At 40.5% G+C, this 20,649-nt stretch overlaps 1 protein-coding gene across 2 annotated transcripts in view; it reads left to right on the top strand.

The window, feature by feature from the left end:
• The window catches only part of pard3aa (par-3 family cell polarity regulator alpha, a), a 505,838-nt gene that overhangs the window by 225,484 nt on the left and 259,705 nt on the right, over positions 1-20,649 (top strand). For both annotated transcript variants that reach the window (XM_036582761.1, XM_036582769.1), the window contains exons 6-8: positions 7,619-7,716; positions 8,442-8,525; positions 16,851-16,976. In XM_036582761.1, the coding sequence (XP_036438654.1) occupies positions 7,619-7,716; positions 8,442-8,525; positions 16,851-16,976 (308 nt within the window). The remainder of the gene's footprint in view (positions 1-7,618; positions 7,717-8,441; positions 8,526-16,850; positions 16,977-20,649) is intronic.

Below are 20,649 nucleotides of genomic sequence, written 5' to 3' on the forward strand. Positions count from 1 at the left end.
TAAATAATAAAATTAAGAATTGCTATGCTTCTTGTGTACCACTTTACGGTGCACCATGTACTTCATCGATTGAAGTTCTGTGTTGAGATGGTATATGTGCCTCCCTATTTTTGTCATTTAGCTTTTATCTGTGATGTCAGACAGGCAGTAGTATGATAAGGGATAAGTTGATGAGAGATTCAATCAATACCCAAGGCGACAGCCTACGATGGAAAGTGATTTGAGGCATTCAAGGAGGCGAGCGCTCAAATGGCCTGTTAACATGCTATGAAAAACGGAATCGTGTGCACCATTTAAAATAAGCTTTACCTCATACCTCATACATGCTACCCGTACAGGATGACCTAAACCGCACTTAGATAGTATCCATGTACCTAGATTTGATTAGTCAGGTCATCTCAGTGTCCACTAATGATTTTAGACTGAGTTTAGGCCATTTTAACATTTGTTTGTCCAACATAAATGCAAATAAGTGTCTAAGAAATGCTGACTAGGGTGATTCATTGACTGCTTTAATAGGGGTCATTGAAAATGGAGGATTGAAATGGGTCTGTATGGATGGAAAGGGTTAAGATGAGGCTACCATTCAAGTTCAATTGAATCAGCCTTCCTTCATGAAGCTCTAATTGGGGTAATGGAGGCTGGCTCTGAGGGACAGCTATATTATAATGGTTCTTCGATGAGAATGATTTACCCCGTCTCCTTTGGGTTTGACATGGCCTTGAGTGTGTAGTTTTGGCGTCAAGATGACTGTGCGTCCCCTCCCTTTTGAACCCCCAGTCCAGTTGGGCACTTTAGGAAGTTATTGAGCTTCTCCTAAATGCTCTGTTGTGGTCGAGCCAAAAAGTCTGTCTTGCTCATTCTGAAGTAGTCCCAGGCCAAATGTTTTTAAGCTGTAAAAGAGAATTTGAGTAAATTAAGACTTCTTGGGAAAAAAAAGCCATTAAGCCCATATAATTTCATTGAATGTGAATCCTTTGACCTGATGATCAAGCCAGTATCCCTAACAGTCCTTGACAAGCCATAACAAGCCAAAGACCGTAACAAGCTATACCAAGACAATAACAAGCCATAAAAATCCATTGCAGGCCATAAGACATTACATATTTATATCTACTATATTCTGTTCTTAAACTCTTATGTAGGTACCCAGTGCATATTATGTCATCCCTTTGTAGTGACTGTGCACTATGACTGCTGTAATCTGATGTGTGTATGTGTGCATGTGTGTATTTGAGTGCATTTGCTGCCCTTTTACGGGGTCAAGGAGGTGAGCTGTATGATTATGGCTAGCAGCCCCTGCTCTTTGACACACTGCCCTGCTCTCTGTCTTTCCTGAAAGTGTATTTCAGACAAACCCATCTGGACAGGGCTCCATCGCAGCCACTAACCAGATTACACAGCACCAGGGCACAGTTATAAGCAGGCAACAGGCCTGGACATGACCCCTGAGGCTCTGTTTAAAGCCATAAATCTGCTGGACCTCACAGTACTTTGACACATGTGTCTCAAAGAAGGCACTATGAAACTGTATGGTTCATAACAAACTTGAATTTGAGTTAATTTTATGTGAATGACACATGTGAATGTGAAATCTTGAATTAATGCATGAAAGAAATACAATGTGGACAGTATGGAGAATGCAAATCAGAAGAAAGCAGGGATTTCTAGCTGGTTGGGAGGCATTTGGGATGGACGGGGGGACAAAATGATACCTGAAATGCTTCACCACTTGGTGTCTTCACTCCCTAAACATCTTCTAAGTGGTGTGGCAATATTACAAAGTGGTGAATGCTTTACTATCCCTTTTTTTTTAATATGTTGCAAGAAATGTGCTCATTTAAAAATGCAGGTAATGAGGTGAAGCATTAAATAATGTGTTTGTATTGTTTTTAATGTAATACAGGTCAAAAATAATTTATACATCACTGGTTTCAGTTTTAATTTTAACACATACCGTCCCATATTTTGTCTGATTAGGGGTTGTGCATATAGTTTTCATCCACAACTGACAAATTCGTAAAAAAAAACAAACAAAAAAACAAAAAAACAAAAAAAAAGAAAAACCTTTTACAGAGCAATTCATTTAATAGATAGATAGATAGATAGATAGACAGATAGATAGATGGATAGATAATCAGATGGATAGATAACCTACTGCGTGACTAATTGAAATATTTTATAAGCTTTTTTTCTGCCCTGTTTCATGCATGTCTTTACACGTGGATGTGAATTGTCTCATTTGGTGATTTCTGTGCTGCTTTTGTGGGTGTGAGCCATTGCTTGGTAATGACCCATTTATATTTTTAGTTAGCAACATGACTGGGCTCTTTGTAAATATTTCAGCAGTCATTGTTTAACAGTCTGCAGCAAGATTACTGTCTTCCTTCTGTTATTGTATGGTCCATTTACTAGCTCTTTATGTTGGATGTAAAAACAGGTTATGAAGCCAGTTTGGAAAGTGGATTAGAGAGCTTGTGTTTTGTTAATGATTTTAAGATAGACTTTAAGCACTGTCAACAATTAGATCCATTTAAATAAAGAGCAGCTATTATGCCTGTGTTAAGTTACAATGTAGTTTGTTCAGTGTTGCTGTTCTGGGTGTAACATGACCTCTTGACCCCCCACTATATGACCCTTTCCCACAGCCTGAGGGCATGTCCACTGCTGTCAAAAACAGCAGCCTCAGAGTCCACTTTGCTGTCACCCAGGCCTCCTTCAGTGTCCTCTGGATGGGCTGAAGGTCCTTCTAAAACAGGAGTGGGATGCTTCAGTCTTGAAGGGCTGGATTCCAGCACAATTTAATGATAACCCTGCCTAAGATTGTTAGAATGAACTAGTTAATTACAGGAATACTATGCTGGGTTATGGCACCCTGTTCTCACTCCATTTCTAAAGGCTTCCTTAAAATCCAGGCTTTTGTTTCACCAGTTCTGCCGAGGTTTGCCACAATACATAGTCATGAGTCAGTCTGTGCTCTTAGGCCTCCTTAGTCTGCAAATTTTGGGGCAGTCAAAGTGGATGGTTTACAAAGAAAATACAGAATCCAGAATTTTTCACTTCCCACACTAGTCTCAGTCTAAATACAAAGTTTGTTATCTACCAAATGGACAGTAGTGGCATAGTAAAAACAGTAGTAGCAGCCATCTTTCAGCATAGCATCTTTAAGCATTCATGCCTAGCCTTAACAGACATTTTGGGTAATTTGATCATAAGCAGGCAGCACACCTTCTCTTCTGTTTGTTTATAAGTTTGAAACTGTTTGTACTTGTACACAAATAAAGACTCATGGGGCATTTCTATCTGATAGCAAAAGAAACTGACATAGTAAATATGGGCCTCATCCTCCCATCACAAAATCTAAACACATATGGTCACTTTAGACATTTTCAAAACCCGTGGAAATGCCAGGTGTTAACGTAAGTGTCTCTGTCCACTTGTGTTCAGATCGCTGAAGATGGATGTCAAACTAAATATGAACAGGGCCATACAGTATAAGAACCAACAGAAGTGAGTCTGTTTAGATGACTTAACAGTTTGAGGCAATGCGTGATGATTTAGATGTGTAGTTTAAATAAATGGTGGCTATAAGCTTTCATTATTTGTTGAGTACCTTAGTTTCATAGCTCATTCTAGTGCAAAACTAAAAAAGCAAACTTCAGACATCAAACATCTCTTAGCTGATTGAGTACTTTTGCAGTAAAGGCAAATGGCTGAACAACTGCTTTAACCAAGAGCTCATTTCTTGTGGCTGAGGCCAGCCTGGAGCTCATCTATTTTGCTCCTGCTTTCCGCTGAGAGAGCCACCTTAGCTGTAAGCTCACAGCACTGAACCATGTGTGTGCTCTCTTTCCTTCTCTTTCCTTCTCTCTCTTTCTCTCTCTCTCTCTCTCTCTCTCTCTCCCTCCCTCTCTCCCTCTCTCCCACTCCCCCCCTCCCTCCCTCCTGGCCTCAATAATCTAATGCACTGCCTGTCTAATCACCAGCCTCGTAACCTGTGGCTTCCTGGCGGTGCAGGGCTGAGTGGCTCCTGGACCAAGCCCAGATCTGATACACACACATACACACTTTGTGCGCACACATATACAAGTGTGTGTGAGTAACTGTGCCCCACTGACACGTTAGCAGTGAAGGACTCAGCGACTGAAGCTGAAGTGAAGCTGTCCCCTTGGGGATCCTGGTGAAAATGACCTCTCCTCTCGTAGTGTGGGGTCCAGCAGTGTCCAGTAGGGCTCAGGGGAGGATGATAAACGAGGCTTTCAGTGAAGTTAGCGTTCCTCCCTGGCTAAATGCCTCTGCTTTGGCAGGTGGACAAAGCTGGACAATAGCTGCCAGCCTACATCTCTCTCTCTCTCTATCTCTCTCTTTCTCTCTCATTGCTTCTCATGCCAGAGAGAAAGACGCAGTTCTTTCTGTATGAGGGACTCTACTCTCTGTCCTCTGACCGGTAAGTCTAACCTTCAGAAAGTATGAATCGTTGCCTCTTCACAGTGGCTCTTTAGCCAGCTACAGGGCTCGCTTTCCGCTGACCACCTTTTATTTGACTCTATTATTGCTGCATAGTTTACAGCCAAATACAGACACACTAAGACTGCATTCACTTCACATAATGATTTCTCACCACAAACAATGAAACTGAAGATGCATCTCTCTCCAAATGTCTCTCTCTCTCTCTCTCCTGCTCTCCCCCAGTTTCTCTGACTCTCCCTTTAAATTTCACTATCTCTCTCTCTCTCTCACACACTATCCAACTATGCTCTAGAATTCTTGATATCTTGAGTAGTTTTCTGTTATTGGATGTAATGACTTGTCAGTGTCAGTTTTGATGAATGGAAGGCAGCCTGGCTCCTCCGTGCCATCTTAGAGCTGTCAGAAACAACACAAAAGCATGTGCTGCAATCCGAGCCAATCACAGCATTCCGCAAGACTGGCCTTCTCTTGGCTTCATGCACACAGCATGCCGTCTCAGAGACCTTTGTTTCTACCTCTAAGTATATACTTACGCCCTTCTGTTTGTCTCCTTTCCACTGAATACAGCAACTGTGTTTGTTTGTGTCAGAGTGCAGTACCCTCTGTATGTGCATATACATGTAATTTAGATCAGTGTCTGACTTAAATTGAGTGATTTGTTTCTTCTTTGGAAAGAAGTCTGAATAGGAATCCTGAAACAGGTTCACATAAGAGATCATTGTCAGAACACGTCCCCCCCCCCATCTTCACTCCCTGCTGTTTTTCATATAAATGAATGTTTGGGTGACATGTAATTAAGGCACCGACAGTAGGAGACAGGAGGTGATTGACTCGTTTTCACAGGCAGTAGTTCTGGATGACTCACTGCTTTTTCCTCAGGTTTTTTTCTGATGAAATTTTCATGACCTCTTTCTTTAACCTCTTCAATGAAAGGGAGATAGAAGGGGAAGAGAGATGGAGAGATGGGAGGAGAGAGCGAGAGAGAGGGAGCCAGACAGCCTCTCCAGGCCGTAGGACGCGTTTGGTGGAGGGTGACTGTCTGAAAAGGCTGAATGCATTTCCATATAAAGACGGCGAAGCGCTTATTTAGCTGTGCTTGACATTTCGGCGAGAGGCGAAGGTTAAGGGTGAGACTGACGGAATATTAATATCGGTGGCTAACAAACCGGCGCGGGCTTCACGCCTGCCGTCTAGACGCTCACTTGGCCTTGGAAATGATCCCTCAGTCAAGGGCCTGAGCGAAATTAGAGAGGGGAATATTCACCTATCATTATGCAGATATTTCCCCCATTAAGTGCGGACGCACTTGATTGCGGATTTGAGTTCCCTTTCTTGTTCCCTTGAGAACCAGAGTGAAATGGGGAATGAAGGCACTAGCAAACACAAACCAATGTCATTAGCTTGACATGCCTTGATAGCAAACGTCAAGGTTTGTGAATTGACTTTCTGGAAAAAATATCTGTCGTGCTGAAGGCATGAAGTTGTACATGACGTGGACTTTGAGGTTGAGAGTAAGAGAGAGAGAGAGAGAGGGAGGCAGCGGGGATGTAATGGAAGAGAGTGGAAGAAACAAATGTGCCTCAGCGAGTCGCCCTTTCCTTATCAGATTAGCTGCAGGCTCAGGCCCTGGTGACCCCTGGCTGATTGACTGAGTTTGAGGAATCGATTACGGTCATCTTTTCTCTTACACTGTTCCTGGTCTAGGACCAGCTAAACACTCTATGAGTCACCCTGACAAAAGTAGCTGCTACTATAATCTAGGCATCTGGCAAAAGTGGCATTGTAAAATAAGGATGAAGTAAAGGCCTCAGCTTTCAGAAAGCAAGAAAAAAAACATCCCATCTGAGTCATTTTGATACTAAATAGCTGCTGAGTCAGACTTTCAGACTCATTTTTAGTTCTAAGTTTTACATTTATTTTATTATTTTATGTTGTCTTCAGTCAGCTGCTTTCAAATTGCTGTGACATTCACTATGTGGGTCTACTTCTTTTCTTGGCTTTCAATGTGCTGTTACTGCTGAGTGTATAATAACCACATGTTAACATTTTACATGTGGCTAGTTTAACTCTTTTGACGAAAGGCTTTCGTTTTGACTTTCCTGTTGTTTAAACTCTGGCATTGCAAGTTTTATTAGTAGCTGTTTTCATTTTCCACTTTAAATTAGCTCCTCACTGCAGGCATTTAAACTGCTTGTTAACTATTGAAAATGTGATTGACTGCCACAGGTTGTGGATAATAATTGTTTGTCAGCTTTACAACAGCTGTAAATAAATGCAAGTAGAGTGACCCTTATTCACTGTTAGGGTTATAATTTAAGAAGTTTAAACAACCAGAGCTGTAGTGAACGTGCCTGGGACAGGACACAAGTTTATTTAGTCCCCATGTACAGTGAGGTAGATGCATATGCAAAAATTATCATGGTTGGAGATTTGAAGAAGATAGTAGTCACAAATTCTTCACACCTCCATGCTAACAAACTATTTGGAAGGTGTGACAGAAGAAAGCCTTTTGTGTTGTCCAAAGATTTAAGTGCCTGGTGTTCACTAAATGCTACTGGAAGGTTGAGTGGAACTGGGTTCTATCTCTCAGATAAGACAGAGTAGAGTTTTCTGTCAACAAACACTGAAGGTGGGTGTATAAAGAAGGAATTTTATATTTATAAAAGCATTTTTTTTTCACCAAATGCCCTGCCAACCTCGTTGGATGCATGATGTCATGGACTCCATGAAGGCAATTTTAAATGGAAACATGTCTCCAGTCCCCTGACTTAAACCCCATTTAAAACCTGAGGAGTGAGCTGAAGTAGAGAGCCCAGTTGAGAGAATCCCATAGGATCTTCAGGGATTCTGTATTAAAGGAGAACACTCACTGCTGTTACATTGGCAAAGAAAGGTTGCACAAAGTAATAAATGCAAGGGTACCAGTAATTGTGACATGGGGTTTTCATTAAAACTATGTAGATTGATAGTGATTTTATTTTCTTAAACTAAATTTACTGATTTCTCTCATTTTCTGTGGAGAATTCAGCTCAATAACATTTAGACATGTTTTACGCATCTTTACAGACGGTGCCAGATTGGATTAGAGCATCCTTAATTAAAAGTGTTTCCACTCTCACTGTTTTCTCACTGTTATTGTTCTCCACAGGATGAAGAGGAAGAAGAAAGGAGGAGAGACGAAGGCAGGAATGGACGGATTGAACCGGTGGGCCGGGCTGACTCCTGTGTTGAATCGCTCAATCTAGAGTAAGCTCCAATCTTATTTATTTATTTATGTATGTATGTATGTATGTATGTATGTACCTGTGTTAGTGCTTGCAACTGATCACACTCTCCAAAAACTTTCCGAATCTGTTACAGTGCCCTGTAGCATTCAGCTGGACTCTGGAACATGACAATTATGACAATTCGGCTTGATTGATTTTAAATCCAGTACAAATAAGTACAGCACTGGGGCTAATAAAAGTGACTTTAAATTATTGTAACACACTGTTCCCCTCACAGTCAGTAAAATGAAAAAAGCCAATGGCACCTTTTCATTGCATGTATTCATCTTCATTAATCTGCCCTTTTATTGTTTTCTTTCTCGCTCTGGGTTCCCATTGCATACTTTCGGGCTTCCCCCGCACAGATGTGGCTCACTCTCTACTGTTCAAACCAACCCCCCAAGCCTACTGCAGGCCTCAGTCTGATCCTAATCACTTAATTGAAGTGTCTATTTGGGTCCTTCATCGACCCACAGTGTCTTAATGGCTGTCTGGATTATAGATGGCCCCCTGTAGAAAGAGATCCAGGCGAGCTGAAAATCCTTACTGTGGCCTTCATGCTCCCACCCAGTCCAACAGCTGGGTTGTCCTGTTCTGCACTGTTGTCTGTGTTTTCTTTTGTTGTTTTGTATTTTTTTATTTTTTTTTAACTTTTTGGCTAATTTTTTATTTACTTTTTTTTTATTATTATTATCCCCACCCCAGAGACATGCTGAAGCCAGTCGAGGTGTCAAATGGCGGTGGGCCCTTGGGTATCCATGTAGTTCCATTCAGCTCCAGAGACAGAAGGTAAACCTCCATTCAGCCATGACGCTAACCTGCTACACCCTTTAAAAATAAAGGTTCCAGTGTTATTCTTGTTTTAGATGTGCAGTTTTGAGGGACAAAAAACAAACACTGATTGATTTTGAACATTTTTGTTATGTGGAAGTTCTTTAAACTTTAAAATAGGATCTTCTCCATTTACAAAAATACTTCTTCAGAGAACCATCCACTGAAAGGTTCTTTAGGGAGCCAAAAGGTGTTCCTTTGTGGCATCGCTCACAGTGTGGTCTCTACTTCCATCTCTTTTACCTGTCTTTCATTCTCTCTTCCCTCATGCCTTTTTTTTGGTGCTGTTTGAGGGCTAGCTCGTTAGCCGCACAGATACATTCTGTCCTCGACCCCTGTTTGCTCTCTTTCTCTCTCTCTTCCGTCTCACAGCTCTTCTCTGGAGGTTTTGACCGTGATTGACTTTGTTCTGCGTTTCTTCTTGCTCTCTCCATAGCACATCTTATCACACAACCGGTTTGCTTCCACAAAGAGAGGCATATTTTCCCTCCTCCTCAAGGACTCCTCAACAATATGCCACTGAAATGCGGGCGATTTCTCCTTGACTGTGCGTGCCGTTTTCTATGCCTTCTTTGCAGGGCTCTGGCTGAATAATAAACTGTGGCTTCAATAGCTTGGGTCTTGGGAGAGTAAACTCAGGGCAGTGGCAGCAGCAGCAGTTTTGAAACTTTGCCCCCTGTAGAGAGAGGACACATGAGATACAGGGCTGAATGAGACATGGCTTTATAGTCGTTGGGGGCCCTCGAACTAGCCAAGCCAATTCAGCTAAAGCGTCTCACCCAATCAGGGTAAAAGCTCGTCTCAAGCACTGACAGTGGCTCCTTCACCAAGGTCGGCCGAACACAGGATATTCACTAATGAACGAACCAAAGTCTGCCTCATCATCAGATGTACTGGATAAGAGTCATAAAAGGATTTTTCTGGAGTGTTTCAGGAGCTATAAATATTTGTTGTCCTTCTCTTATGAAGACTGATGCTGGCAGCCAAAAATAGACACAGGATGTAAAGCTCGATACATTTCATGAATCATATTTTGATTTAATTATAATATTAGATAGATCATGTTGGTGCATTCCATCTTTTACCATGTGTACTTTAATACTGTGAAAAGCCAGTCATTTCATGCAAATTGCTCCATTAAACTTTTAAAATATTAGTGCATGGTAGCCCATGTCAGTACAATTCATATTTGGTCTTTTATGATACAGATTTCAATGCAGTCAAATTATATTAATTCCATGCAAGTCATCCCCTTAAACAATCAAACTTCCGTTCACTCCTTTACTAAAAATACTAAAGTGACTTGTCTTTGTCTTTTCATTTTTATTCATGCTTCTTTAGGATATAGATATGAAATATATGAAAATGACATTTCATAATATTCTTATTTAGTTATAATGTGTAACAGATTGTGTTTGTACAACTGTGGTCATATTGAGCGCATTTTAATCAAATCAAAGTGCATAAATGATTAACCTTCATCTTTCCCTTTAGCTACATCCTTTAACCTTCATCCTTTCCTTTAGTGCTGTAGATGCTACTCCAAATGCTTGAGATATAGGGTCAATTAGAAATCTGTATGTATTTAATGTGCGCTATTTTGATTTACTTGTATAGTAAGATGTCGGTACATTTCATCATATGTGATCTTTTATCATGCATGTTTTAATGCAGTCAAAATGCATTAATTCCATGCGAGTCACCCCTTAAGTGTTCAGACTGTTGACTTTTACTAAAGGACTAAAGAAAAGTGATTTGTCCTTGCCTTCTTGTAGCTGTTAGCTGTAGTGCTATAGATGCTGCTCCAGATGCTTCACAAAGACATGAAATTTGATTTCATAGTGATGTGAGATATTGTCAGTGCTTTCCATCTAACGAAGTGCATATTTTATCACAATTAAATTGCATTAATTCCATGCAAGTCAGCCCCTTAAACATTCAGACTTTTCCAGAGTCCTTCACGCAACAGACAAAAGTAATTTGTCCTGGCTGTAGAGCTCAAGATCCTACTCCAGATGCCTCTCCAGCTCCTGAGATTCTATGTAATGACCGTTGAAAGCCAACAGTTATCCCCAAGCACAGTAAACACAGTGTCTCTGCGTTATGCTCCTAATGGCTTCATCAGTGCCTGTGGCAGGCTGATTGACATTGGCTACAGTGTGCCGTCTCTCATTAGCATTCTGATAGAGGGCAGTGGGGTCAGCTCAAGGGCGGCAAAAGAAAGAGAGCGAGAAAACTCTTCAAACAGCTGCTGTCTCTCTTCGTGCTGCAACTGAAATGAAACATCTGCAGTAGAAACAGAGAAACACACATGCCACTCTCAAAGAGTTGTGGATACATTAGTCCAATAATGAGATCTCATCCCGTGGCCAGTGTGAACTGTAAACAAGCCGGCGGTGTAATTGCGGCACATAAATGGATCCTGATTGCATTATTATTCAATTAAAGGCAGTGGAGGAGAACAGGTGGTCTCCTTCTTGCTAAGCATTGTGGACCATCACTCAAGCGACAGGCGGCTCTGCCACCGCTCAGATAATGATGAAGTAGCTGCAGCTCCGACCAGTCACGCCTGACTCTCTCGTAATGACTGCAGCGCCGGCTCGCAGCTGGGATGACTCTAGATTGAGACGTGATTCCGCAGCCCCTCCAAGACAACGCTCCTACATTTACACCACCCGTATAATGGAAGGCCAAGTATTCCTTGCATTTTTGAGTTAAGAAAGTACTATATGAACATTGTTAAAGTTTCAGAATCTGCTGTTCACTCCCTGCTTTATACAATATATACACTATATGTTCAAATGAAGCCAGACACCTCTTTTAATTAGTGATTTCAGCTACTTTAAGAGAAACTCGTGGCTCTGAGGCTACAGGCTCCCTATTAAACGCCATATATCATGGAAAACACGACTTCTCCTTGCTTTTTTTGAAGGAAAGAACTTTGATGTAATATGTAAACGTTGTTGAAGTTTCAAAGTGTCCATATGATCCATCTAAGGAAACTATGCTTCAAAAACAGCCTGTTTTGAATTTTTTGTTTCTGTGATGTCATGAGAACCAACTCATTAACATATATCCAACTGTTCAGCCTACGGCAATTTAGCCCCACCCGTCCATACCGAAGTTATAAGGAGTATTTCGACTCTGAGTGCTTTTTGAATTAATTACAAAAGAGGGCAGCCAAGCAGAACTCCATGGCCGAAAGACGGACCTGACGAATAGTGACTGCCAATGTGTTTCATGGTTTGTGAATAAAAATCACTTCGCTTCCAGGTAGGAATTGCTTCTAGAAGTCAACATAGGTCCTTCACAACCAATTTCTGAAAGAACTCTCTGAAGGGAACTGCATACCATGAACATATGGAGCAGAGTGACATGCAAGAGGCCTTTACTCACTTCTGCTCACAAAGTTGTTGGTTACAGTGGACGAAGAGACACAAAAATTGGACTGTTTATGTTTGTAAACGTGTTATCTGGTCAGATGAATCTCGTTCCTGCCTGTATGTGAATGATGCTCAGCGTCGTGTTCATCATAGAACTCAGGAAGCCTTCAGTGTGGACTGTGTGCAAGGTGCGGTTCAAGCTGGAGGAGCCTCTGTGTTGTTCTAGGGGTGTTTTCATTACGTGGAAATGGGTCCTTTGGTTGAGGTGACAGTAAATTTGAACCACAGTGCCTACACTGAGCTGCTGGACAACCAGATTTTGCCTTTTGCTCATCGTCTTACAGAGGGACATAACATGACTATTTTTTTGTCTGGTGAGCTTAAATGAGATGCAATAAAAGACAGCTAATCAAGACTCAGCTCATTTACATATAGCTCATTAACTCAACAGCAGTTTAGTAATCCCATTTACACTGAAGCTATAAGAAGTGTTTCAGGCTGGACTGCTTTTCTGAGTGAGACACAAGACAGGACAGCCAATGAGAGCAGAAGGTGTTTGTGGCACAGCACCAAAGTCTTTCAGGCACAGTTACAAAAACAGCTTGTAGAGTTGAATGGGATAAAGGGATGCTGGAAGAAGGTCATGTAAAAATGAATTATGAAGCGTGTTTTTGTTATCTAAACCAAACAAAAACTTATAAGTGGACCTCAGGGGAAAAACTAGAAAAACTGTAGGCTATGGACCCTTTAATTGTCAGCGCTGATCTAAATTGGGCCAAACAAGAGACTGAGTCTGGAGTAGCACGTCAGACTTAGTCTCAGTTCACTTCAGTCACAGTCTGTCCATTAAAATACTACAAATAGTGAAGCACTGGAGGTTTTGGATCAACCCTGTGGGTGTGTAGCTCATATGCCTGGTCACTTAGTGTGTACATTATGAAGATAAAGCACACACTGCTTCCACTTCCACACTGTGTGTCATTACTCTCTAGTAAGTGACTCTCCTAAACCTAAAAAACTGACTTGGTACCATGCAATGGTTTGAGGCCATTTGTTTGTTTGCCTCTCTCTCTCTCTCTCTTTCTCTCTCTGTCTCTCTCTCTCTCTCTCTCTCTCTCTTTCTCTCTCTCTCGTGCTCTCTCTCTCTCTCATACACTCTTTTGCGCTCTCTCTCTCTCTCTGTCTCTCTGTCTTGCTCAGTATCTCTCACAATTCCCACACACATATAGTCTGTCTGTGTGTTTGGAAACAACGCTAACTTTATAAAAATAACCAGTAAAATGTCAGCACTCTTAAATGTTATGATCTCTTAAAAAATATATTAATGATCGAAGAACAAAAGAGTCTGGGGTTTGACCAGTCCTCTAGCCTTAAGCCAGCAGTATGTTTGAAATGATGAGAAATGCTGAGAGAACTAAACAAAATTGAATTTCCATTAAACATGCGGTTGTGAAGCACAGTGCTGCTTTTTAAGTATACCGCCGGCTTTATAGTATATCCTGGTGATTCTCCTGCAGCTCTAATCAGTGTTATATTAAGAGTTGGTAAAGAATTAATGCTGTGTTTGACTAAAGCTCTCAGAATTTTCAACCTTAACTAGGATAAAACGAAGGGAAATTGTTCTGTATAGCACCAGAAGAGGTCCTTGTATTGCTACAAGCTTAAACTTGTAACAATAGCAGAATCCTTTCAGGTGCTGTATAGAACCATGTTCACAAAAGTTCTATATAGAACCAAAAATAGATTCTTCTTTTGTTATAAACTTGAGATTGTAACAATAGCAGAACCCTTTTGGATGATGTATAAAAAAACATATACAGAGCATTCTCAGAGCATTGAAGAACCCTTAAAGAATCATCTTTTTTAAGTGTGTAGGGATTGTTATAAACAAAGGTTTTTTCTGTACACTCTAGATCTGGAGTGTCCAGTCCTGGTCCTGGAGAGTTCAGATCCAACCCCCCCATCTCTAATGTTCTGATACCCCTGTTACTGAGAGACAGTGAGACCAACTCTTGTTTGAAATTTTGAACTGGAGCAGACTCTCCAGGCTCCTCTCATTCACTACATATGGCAGCCTCAACTACGGAGTGCAGAGTGTCCAAAGTGGCATAGTTTATTTTTCATCTGGACAATACCTGTGCATAACACCCTACTTCATTTTTCCAGTGTGAACACACTACTTGCATTAAAGTGGCTACCATGCTACCGAAGCACTCAGAGACTCAGAGTAGATGTTAATAAGTGTGTTGTCATGTTGGTCATTGGCAAATTAACTTAATTGTAAAGCACCCTTTAAACATATGTACTTTTTACTGATTTATCAAGTTTAGACAACTTTGATCCTTTCTTTCAGTATCTGGGTAGCATTCTCAGATGGTGGGGATGGATGTGTATCAGTATGTAGATTTAGAGGAGTATATAAAGGTATCGACATGTGCCTAAATTTAGCTTGATCAAGCATAATTAGCCCATTTATCAGTTTGTCTTTAGTGTCTGAAGGTTAGTGCACAGTGGTCAAATAAAGGGCTTTAATCTCTCTCTCTCTCTTCCTCTCTCTCCATCTATCTCTCTCTCTCTATCTCTCTCTATAATATCAGAATATTAAAAGCCTAGTCTCTTGCTGGTTGCTTTGAAACTCAGGCTGAGTTTTGCTGTCTGTCGGCTCATCAGATCTTTCACCCGTCCTTTTGGTGTGCACACATACATGCAGCACATCCGAGCCCTCAGAGGAGCGTCTGATTTATTTATTTGCAGTGTTTGAAGGGAAAGGTTGAGCGTGGTGAGGGAATGCTGATGTGACAGAGACTTTTCCTACATCTCTTCTTTTCCACCTGCGCTAGCCGCTCCCTCTTTAAGCCCGTCAAATGTAACTGCACAGTTCAGCTGCTGGAGATGATCGCATCTCAGGGTTTGTGGATTACGCCCGCCGGTGCCCTTCACAGCACGCAGCACATAGCTGCCAATCTGACACCACAGCACTTCTGAGAGCAGCAAAAAAATTCTATATGTCAAACCTCAGCTCAACTTTCCAAAGTCATTTTTGATGTGTGGAGGCTCAAGGCTGAGCCGCCAGTAGCTCAGTGATAGCTGCATCTGTGGCCATATTCAAACTAAACTACAATGACTGTCCAGAGTTTGGAAACACCTAGCTTTTCAAAGTGTGTATATATATACACATACATTTCTTTTTGTCCATTCATTGTGAAATTTACTCACAGTGTAAAAAGGCAACAGACATTTTCAAATTATGACAAAACCTGAAAAACTATAAAAATAGAGATACAAGGTTTTGTTCAGACAGCAGCGATATGTATCGTTTTTTTTGTTTTTTTTTGTAATAAAAATGTCTGTTTATATGTCTGTAATAACTTGACATATTAAATGATATTTGCTGTTTAGATCCTCTCATTCTTTGCAAAAACCTGCTAAACTAGCTAAAAGCTGACAAAACAGCTACTATGGGAATGATGCCAAAGCCCACACATTTTATCCCCTTGTTGTGATGTCAGCGCTCATCAGCACTCAAACCTTTCAGGTGTTTCAGTCACCTTTAGCCCAGAAGATTTTCAATATGTGCTTTTAACAACAATTTGGAAAAGAACACCGGCAAATCATTATTTTGGGAAAACCTGTATACCTCATACTAAGGAAGACTCTCTGATGAACACTAGCTGAGTGTTGAAAATATACCAGACATACTAGAATTTTCTCACATAGCCGTGAAAATCAAACTCTGTTTCTGACCTTTTTGTGAAAAGATACAAAGTACAGAATGTTTTCTCTCTGTTTTCTGCATCATGTAGTTCATCCGGTGGGCTGTTTTGTAATCATGTTTGCTTTGTTGCAGTATTGCATATAAGATAGCATCTCTGAGTCTTGGAATGTGTCATATCAGTGTGTATTGCAGGATGCTAATTATGAAGGTCTGGTGTTCATGTTTTTGTTACTCAGTGGTCTGGTGGACCAACCACATTTTTTTTTTAAATCAATACAGCCGTAATAATTTATGTAAAAATACCAGATGTTTAAAATATCACAAGTGTCAGCTCTTGCAGCTGTAGCCTGTCAGCAGCCATGTTGTCCACCCTCACACACACACACACACACACACACACTCACTCACACATATACAAACACATACACATGGACACACGCACACTAACAGCAGGCCATGCAAGAGGAGAACAGAGTGAAGGACACAGCACCTCCACACTTTTATTCCCTGCTGGTTCACCCCAACACCACATGTGTAATATATATGTGTAGGGGTGAACAGTGTGAAGTGTGAAAATGTCTTATTTTATATGTTCTTCACAGAAAATGAGCAAAGGCCAAGGAATCTGAGGTTGAAATAATAATCAATCGCATCATCTTTTCTTTTGGTAAACATTGAAAATGGGTCCCACTGACCCGAACACCACACAAGGGATGAAGGGGTCTAACCCCCTTAATTGAGACTATAACCCATTCAAAGACGGTAAAGCCAAAAGTGTGTGGTGCTTCTTATAAATTGCTTATAGTAAGTCATCTTAATGCTTGAATATGAGACTTGCCATTCACTGACATTAGCTAACGAAATTATCTAGCTGGCAGGCTAGCCATCAAGTTGCTAGCTTCCTCTACCATGGTGTAGTAAGGCATGAAAAGTGCAAGAGTGTAGAACATCTAATTAATGTCAGAAACTCAGAAACAGAAGCCTATGCCAGCTTTACATAAATGTAGCTTATCACTGTTGTCGGAAGAAAACCTTGTATCTCAGTTTTTGACGTTTTTCAGTTTTTGACATAATTTGACTGAATGTCTGTATTTTTTGTGTAATCCCCACTCTGGTGTGGTAATAAGCAGTTTGGAAAAGAGTTATAGTGTGGTTAAAATCCTAACGCTGCCCATCCCTGTGCAGGACGCTGGGTCTGCTGGTGAAGCGGCTGGAGAAGGGCGGAAAGGCAGAGCGGGAAACGCTCTTCCAGGAAAACGACTGCATCGTCCGCATTAATAACCACGACCTGCGCAACATCCGCTTTGAACAGTAAGCCTTCAATCCAGAGAGATCCAGGACAGCTCTCCATCTACTCTCCTACAGCTGTTCCCTTTAACCCCCTCCGCTTCTTTTAGTCTCTCTGGCTGTTCTCTCTAACCCCATCCAGCATTTTCTTTCAGGGCTTCACATCTCTTCAATCCAGCTGTCAGTCTCAGGGATGTTTTTGTCTTAGGTCTTTGGCTGAACTCTCTCTGTTCTTCTTTTTCTCTTACTTTCTATATTTCTCACTGTTTTTGTTTTGGTCACTTCACGTCCTATGAATCCTGTATTCATGATGCATTTATAAAGCATTATATGACATGCGCAATACCTTATAATGCCTGGCATAAGCTTGTGTAATTTCATATGAGTAGCTATAAGTACATGCATAACACTTCATAAAATAAGAGTAAACAACTTTATAATATGAGGTTTTATGATGCATTATAATATCTCTTCATAAGAACTCTGTGAACATGAATGTTGTCTTATATTGTAACACAGTATAACAAGGCTTTGGTATATTTTCTGCACCACAACACTCCCAGTTGTGTATCAGGTAAAAAGAAGATACTGTATGCAATGAGAGAAAAATAGCTGATTTTTAACCCCTTAAATGGCTGGGGCTCATCAGCGGGCTCCATACATTTTCTCTACAATGCACAATTTCACATCAAGCCACTCAGAATGACTGGTTTTCAGCTAAGTAATTATACAAAAATGTAGAAAAATCTGTGGAATTCCCCTTTAATGCCAGATTGATGTGTGAGATGATATGTCTGGTCTGTGTATAACTCATTCTGCCATGTTAACGCTCAGTAATCTCAACAGATTGGACGAGTGAATCATAAACACACACACACTTATACACTCCTCTCTGCGGGTTCCCCACCTGCCTCTTTGCTATTGATTTGCTGCTGGGCCTCATTTCCCAAAGAGCAGTGAATACATGCGGACACCCTGACTGACTTCTTTTTTCCCCGACTTTAACAAGTCTTACTCTCTCTCCCTCTCTTACACGTGCACACACACACACACACACACACACACACACGTACCTATGCATATATGCAAATGTGGAAACACAGTCATGGATATAAATACTTCACAAATTTACATGCAAAAATGACACACAAATGCGTTAATAATTTCACTATGTGACCATTATTAACATTTTAAGAAAGTCAGACATAAGAAACGTGGCTAGAGAAGAAGGCGAGTCCAAGCATAATGGCATCATTGGCATTAAAGTAAGGATAAAGCAAAGACCTGAGAGCAAGAGACGGAACAGATGTATCATGAGGCACTGAAAGTGATCTGGACTCTAATGCAGTGTAATCCTAATTTACATTCAGCATGAGAGACACTAACACAAATCCAACCCTACAAGTTAATTTTCTTGGTGTCTCAAGAGTTGATTGTAATTTTAAATAGGTCAGATTTTTTCCCTCACTGAAGATCTAATCGAGAACTCACAGTTTAATTCTGGCAACATTCCATTTCCAGTCTGGTCATTTAGAAGATGCTGTTTTAAGGATAGTCATTCTATAATCCTTCATCCTCTTCATCTTTTACTCTGTCTGTTCGCAGAACTGAACGAGACAGTGATCGAAGGGCAGTAGTAGCCCAGCACCTTGTTCTAGCACCATTAGAGTGCAATGAGCGAGCAGCAACAACAAAACTAGCACACTTCATTATAATCAGTGATTATCATGGCAGTTGTCTACACCAGCCATGAGCATCAGAAAACCTTGAGACGTGATACGCTGTGCCTTTTTTGACAGACGGCCGGTTTCTTTTTCAACAAAAATGGGTGAGGAGATACACATCCATGAGGTGGAGGAAAGAGAGCAGTGTAACTGAAATGAGACGTTTAGAAGGATATTGCTACAAGGCTTGAAGTTTCAGGCGGTAATGCTGTTTTATTTGTGATCTACTATATGGCTGTCGTTGGAACAAAACCTCATATCTCCAATATAATAACTTTACAGGAGAAGGAAAAAATATACTTTTACTTTTAATGTAAGTCAGTGGAACCAGACTTTTTAGGCCATTTCTTTTGGTCCATTCATCATGAAATTTGCAAACAATGTAAAGAGCAGCAGGCGCTTTCAAATTATTTCAAAAATTGAAAAATAATGGTGATACGAGGTTTTGTTTCGACAGCAGTGATATGCAACTAATTTTGTGTTTCAGTTTTTCTTAAAGAGGGATTTACACATAGCTAGATTACTTTCCCCATTTTTTAGTTGACGTCCAAGCTGAAGGGTTCATAGTTCATAGACTAGACTATGACTACGACTAAAAGACTGTGACCTTTTTATTTTTAAATAGGCCTAATCAGTTAACTTGTCGATTATTATTCAATTAAGCAACTAACTGTGCTGTTTTGCCTTCTTTGGTGTACTTTTACCTGTCTTAATGTCACTATTATTGAAGATTCGCATTGTTTCCAGCATTTTTAGAAGTTTTATGATGCAGCACGACTGTACGAGGCATCCTCCTACACTTTCCTGTTAGTGTACCTCAAACTTTCGGAATGACGCAGCAGGTTAAAAAAATGATGAAGTATTCCTTTAAATAAAAACACATCAGTATTTCAGCTTTTTCTTTCCCCCTTATTGAACGTTGTCTACGACTTATAGTCTTTGTGAAGTAATCGTTGCCAACTTAGTCCACACGGTAGTGATGCTGTGGCCTCAGCATACCCTTCATTCTCCTCACAGAGATCAGATGCTGATATACGGCAGATGAGAAAAATAATCTAATTCCATCTCTCTCGCTTTGTCTCTTTGTCTCTCTCGCTTTCCCTCTCCCCATCTCTCCTCCCGACTGGGTAGCATGTGGAGTTATAATTCAAAGAGATATTCTAATCTTATTGGATTGTTTTGCATGGATAAATATTTAGTGCTGCTTAATCTAACTCAATGTAATGATGCATTGATGGAGTCGTTTATTATTCAATCAGAGGCGGGGAGCTGCGTGATTAGCTGCGTGCCACCGCTCTGCTCGTTAACAGACACACACACACGCATACACGCAGATGCGCACACACACTGTTGTTTGCTTGATTTTGGAGGGGTGAATTAGCATAAGAATGAAGAGGGGTCCTTCAATGAGGCTGGCTGACTCTCTAGATGCAGAGAGTGATTTAAATGAAGAGTTTATTACAGCAGCAGAAGCTGTTTATTCCCTCCACAAACACACAAACATGTGAAGGGATTTTTACAATCGCTTTTCTTTCTCAAATGCCTTTGTGTTCTTGTTCTATGGAGAAGGCTTCAAATTACAAACATTCCCTCCTCTCCTATTAACCCTTAATAGTGTGATTTATCAGTCATTTTGCTTTACTATTTCAATGCGATTAATTATTTAGCTAGTTATGTAATGAATTGCATTTACATATAAGCTTTATTCTGCACTGACTGCTTTGTGTATGTGCTGCTGAGTTTTTCTGTTTAATTCAGTGTCAAAAAATGACAAAACATGGCAAAAATTCTCAGGTCGTTTTGTTTTTCACAAAACAAGACTATATACACAATAACTTTTCGTCAAACTCATATCATTATAAAATAACTTTTACTTACCACATTTTCTCCACATATTTCAATGAGCTTTCAGTGGAAAGTAATTAATATGAAACCATGCTTTTATTATTGCTACCAATGATTGAGACTTCTTT

Source organism: Colossoma macropomum, unplaced genomic scaffold (assembly GCF_904425465.1).
Source record: "Colossoma macropomum unplaced genomic scaffold, Colossoma_macropomum, whole genome shotgun sequence".
Taxonomy (NCBI): Eukaryota; Metazoa; Chordata; class Actinopteri; order Characiformes; family Serrasalmidae; genus Colossoma; species Colossoma macropomum.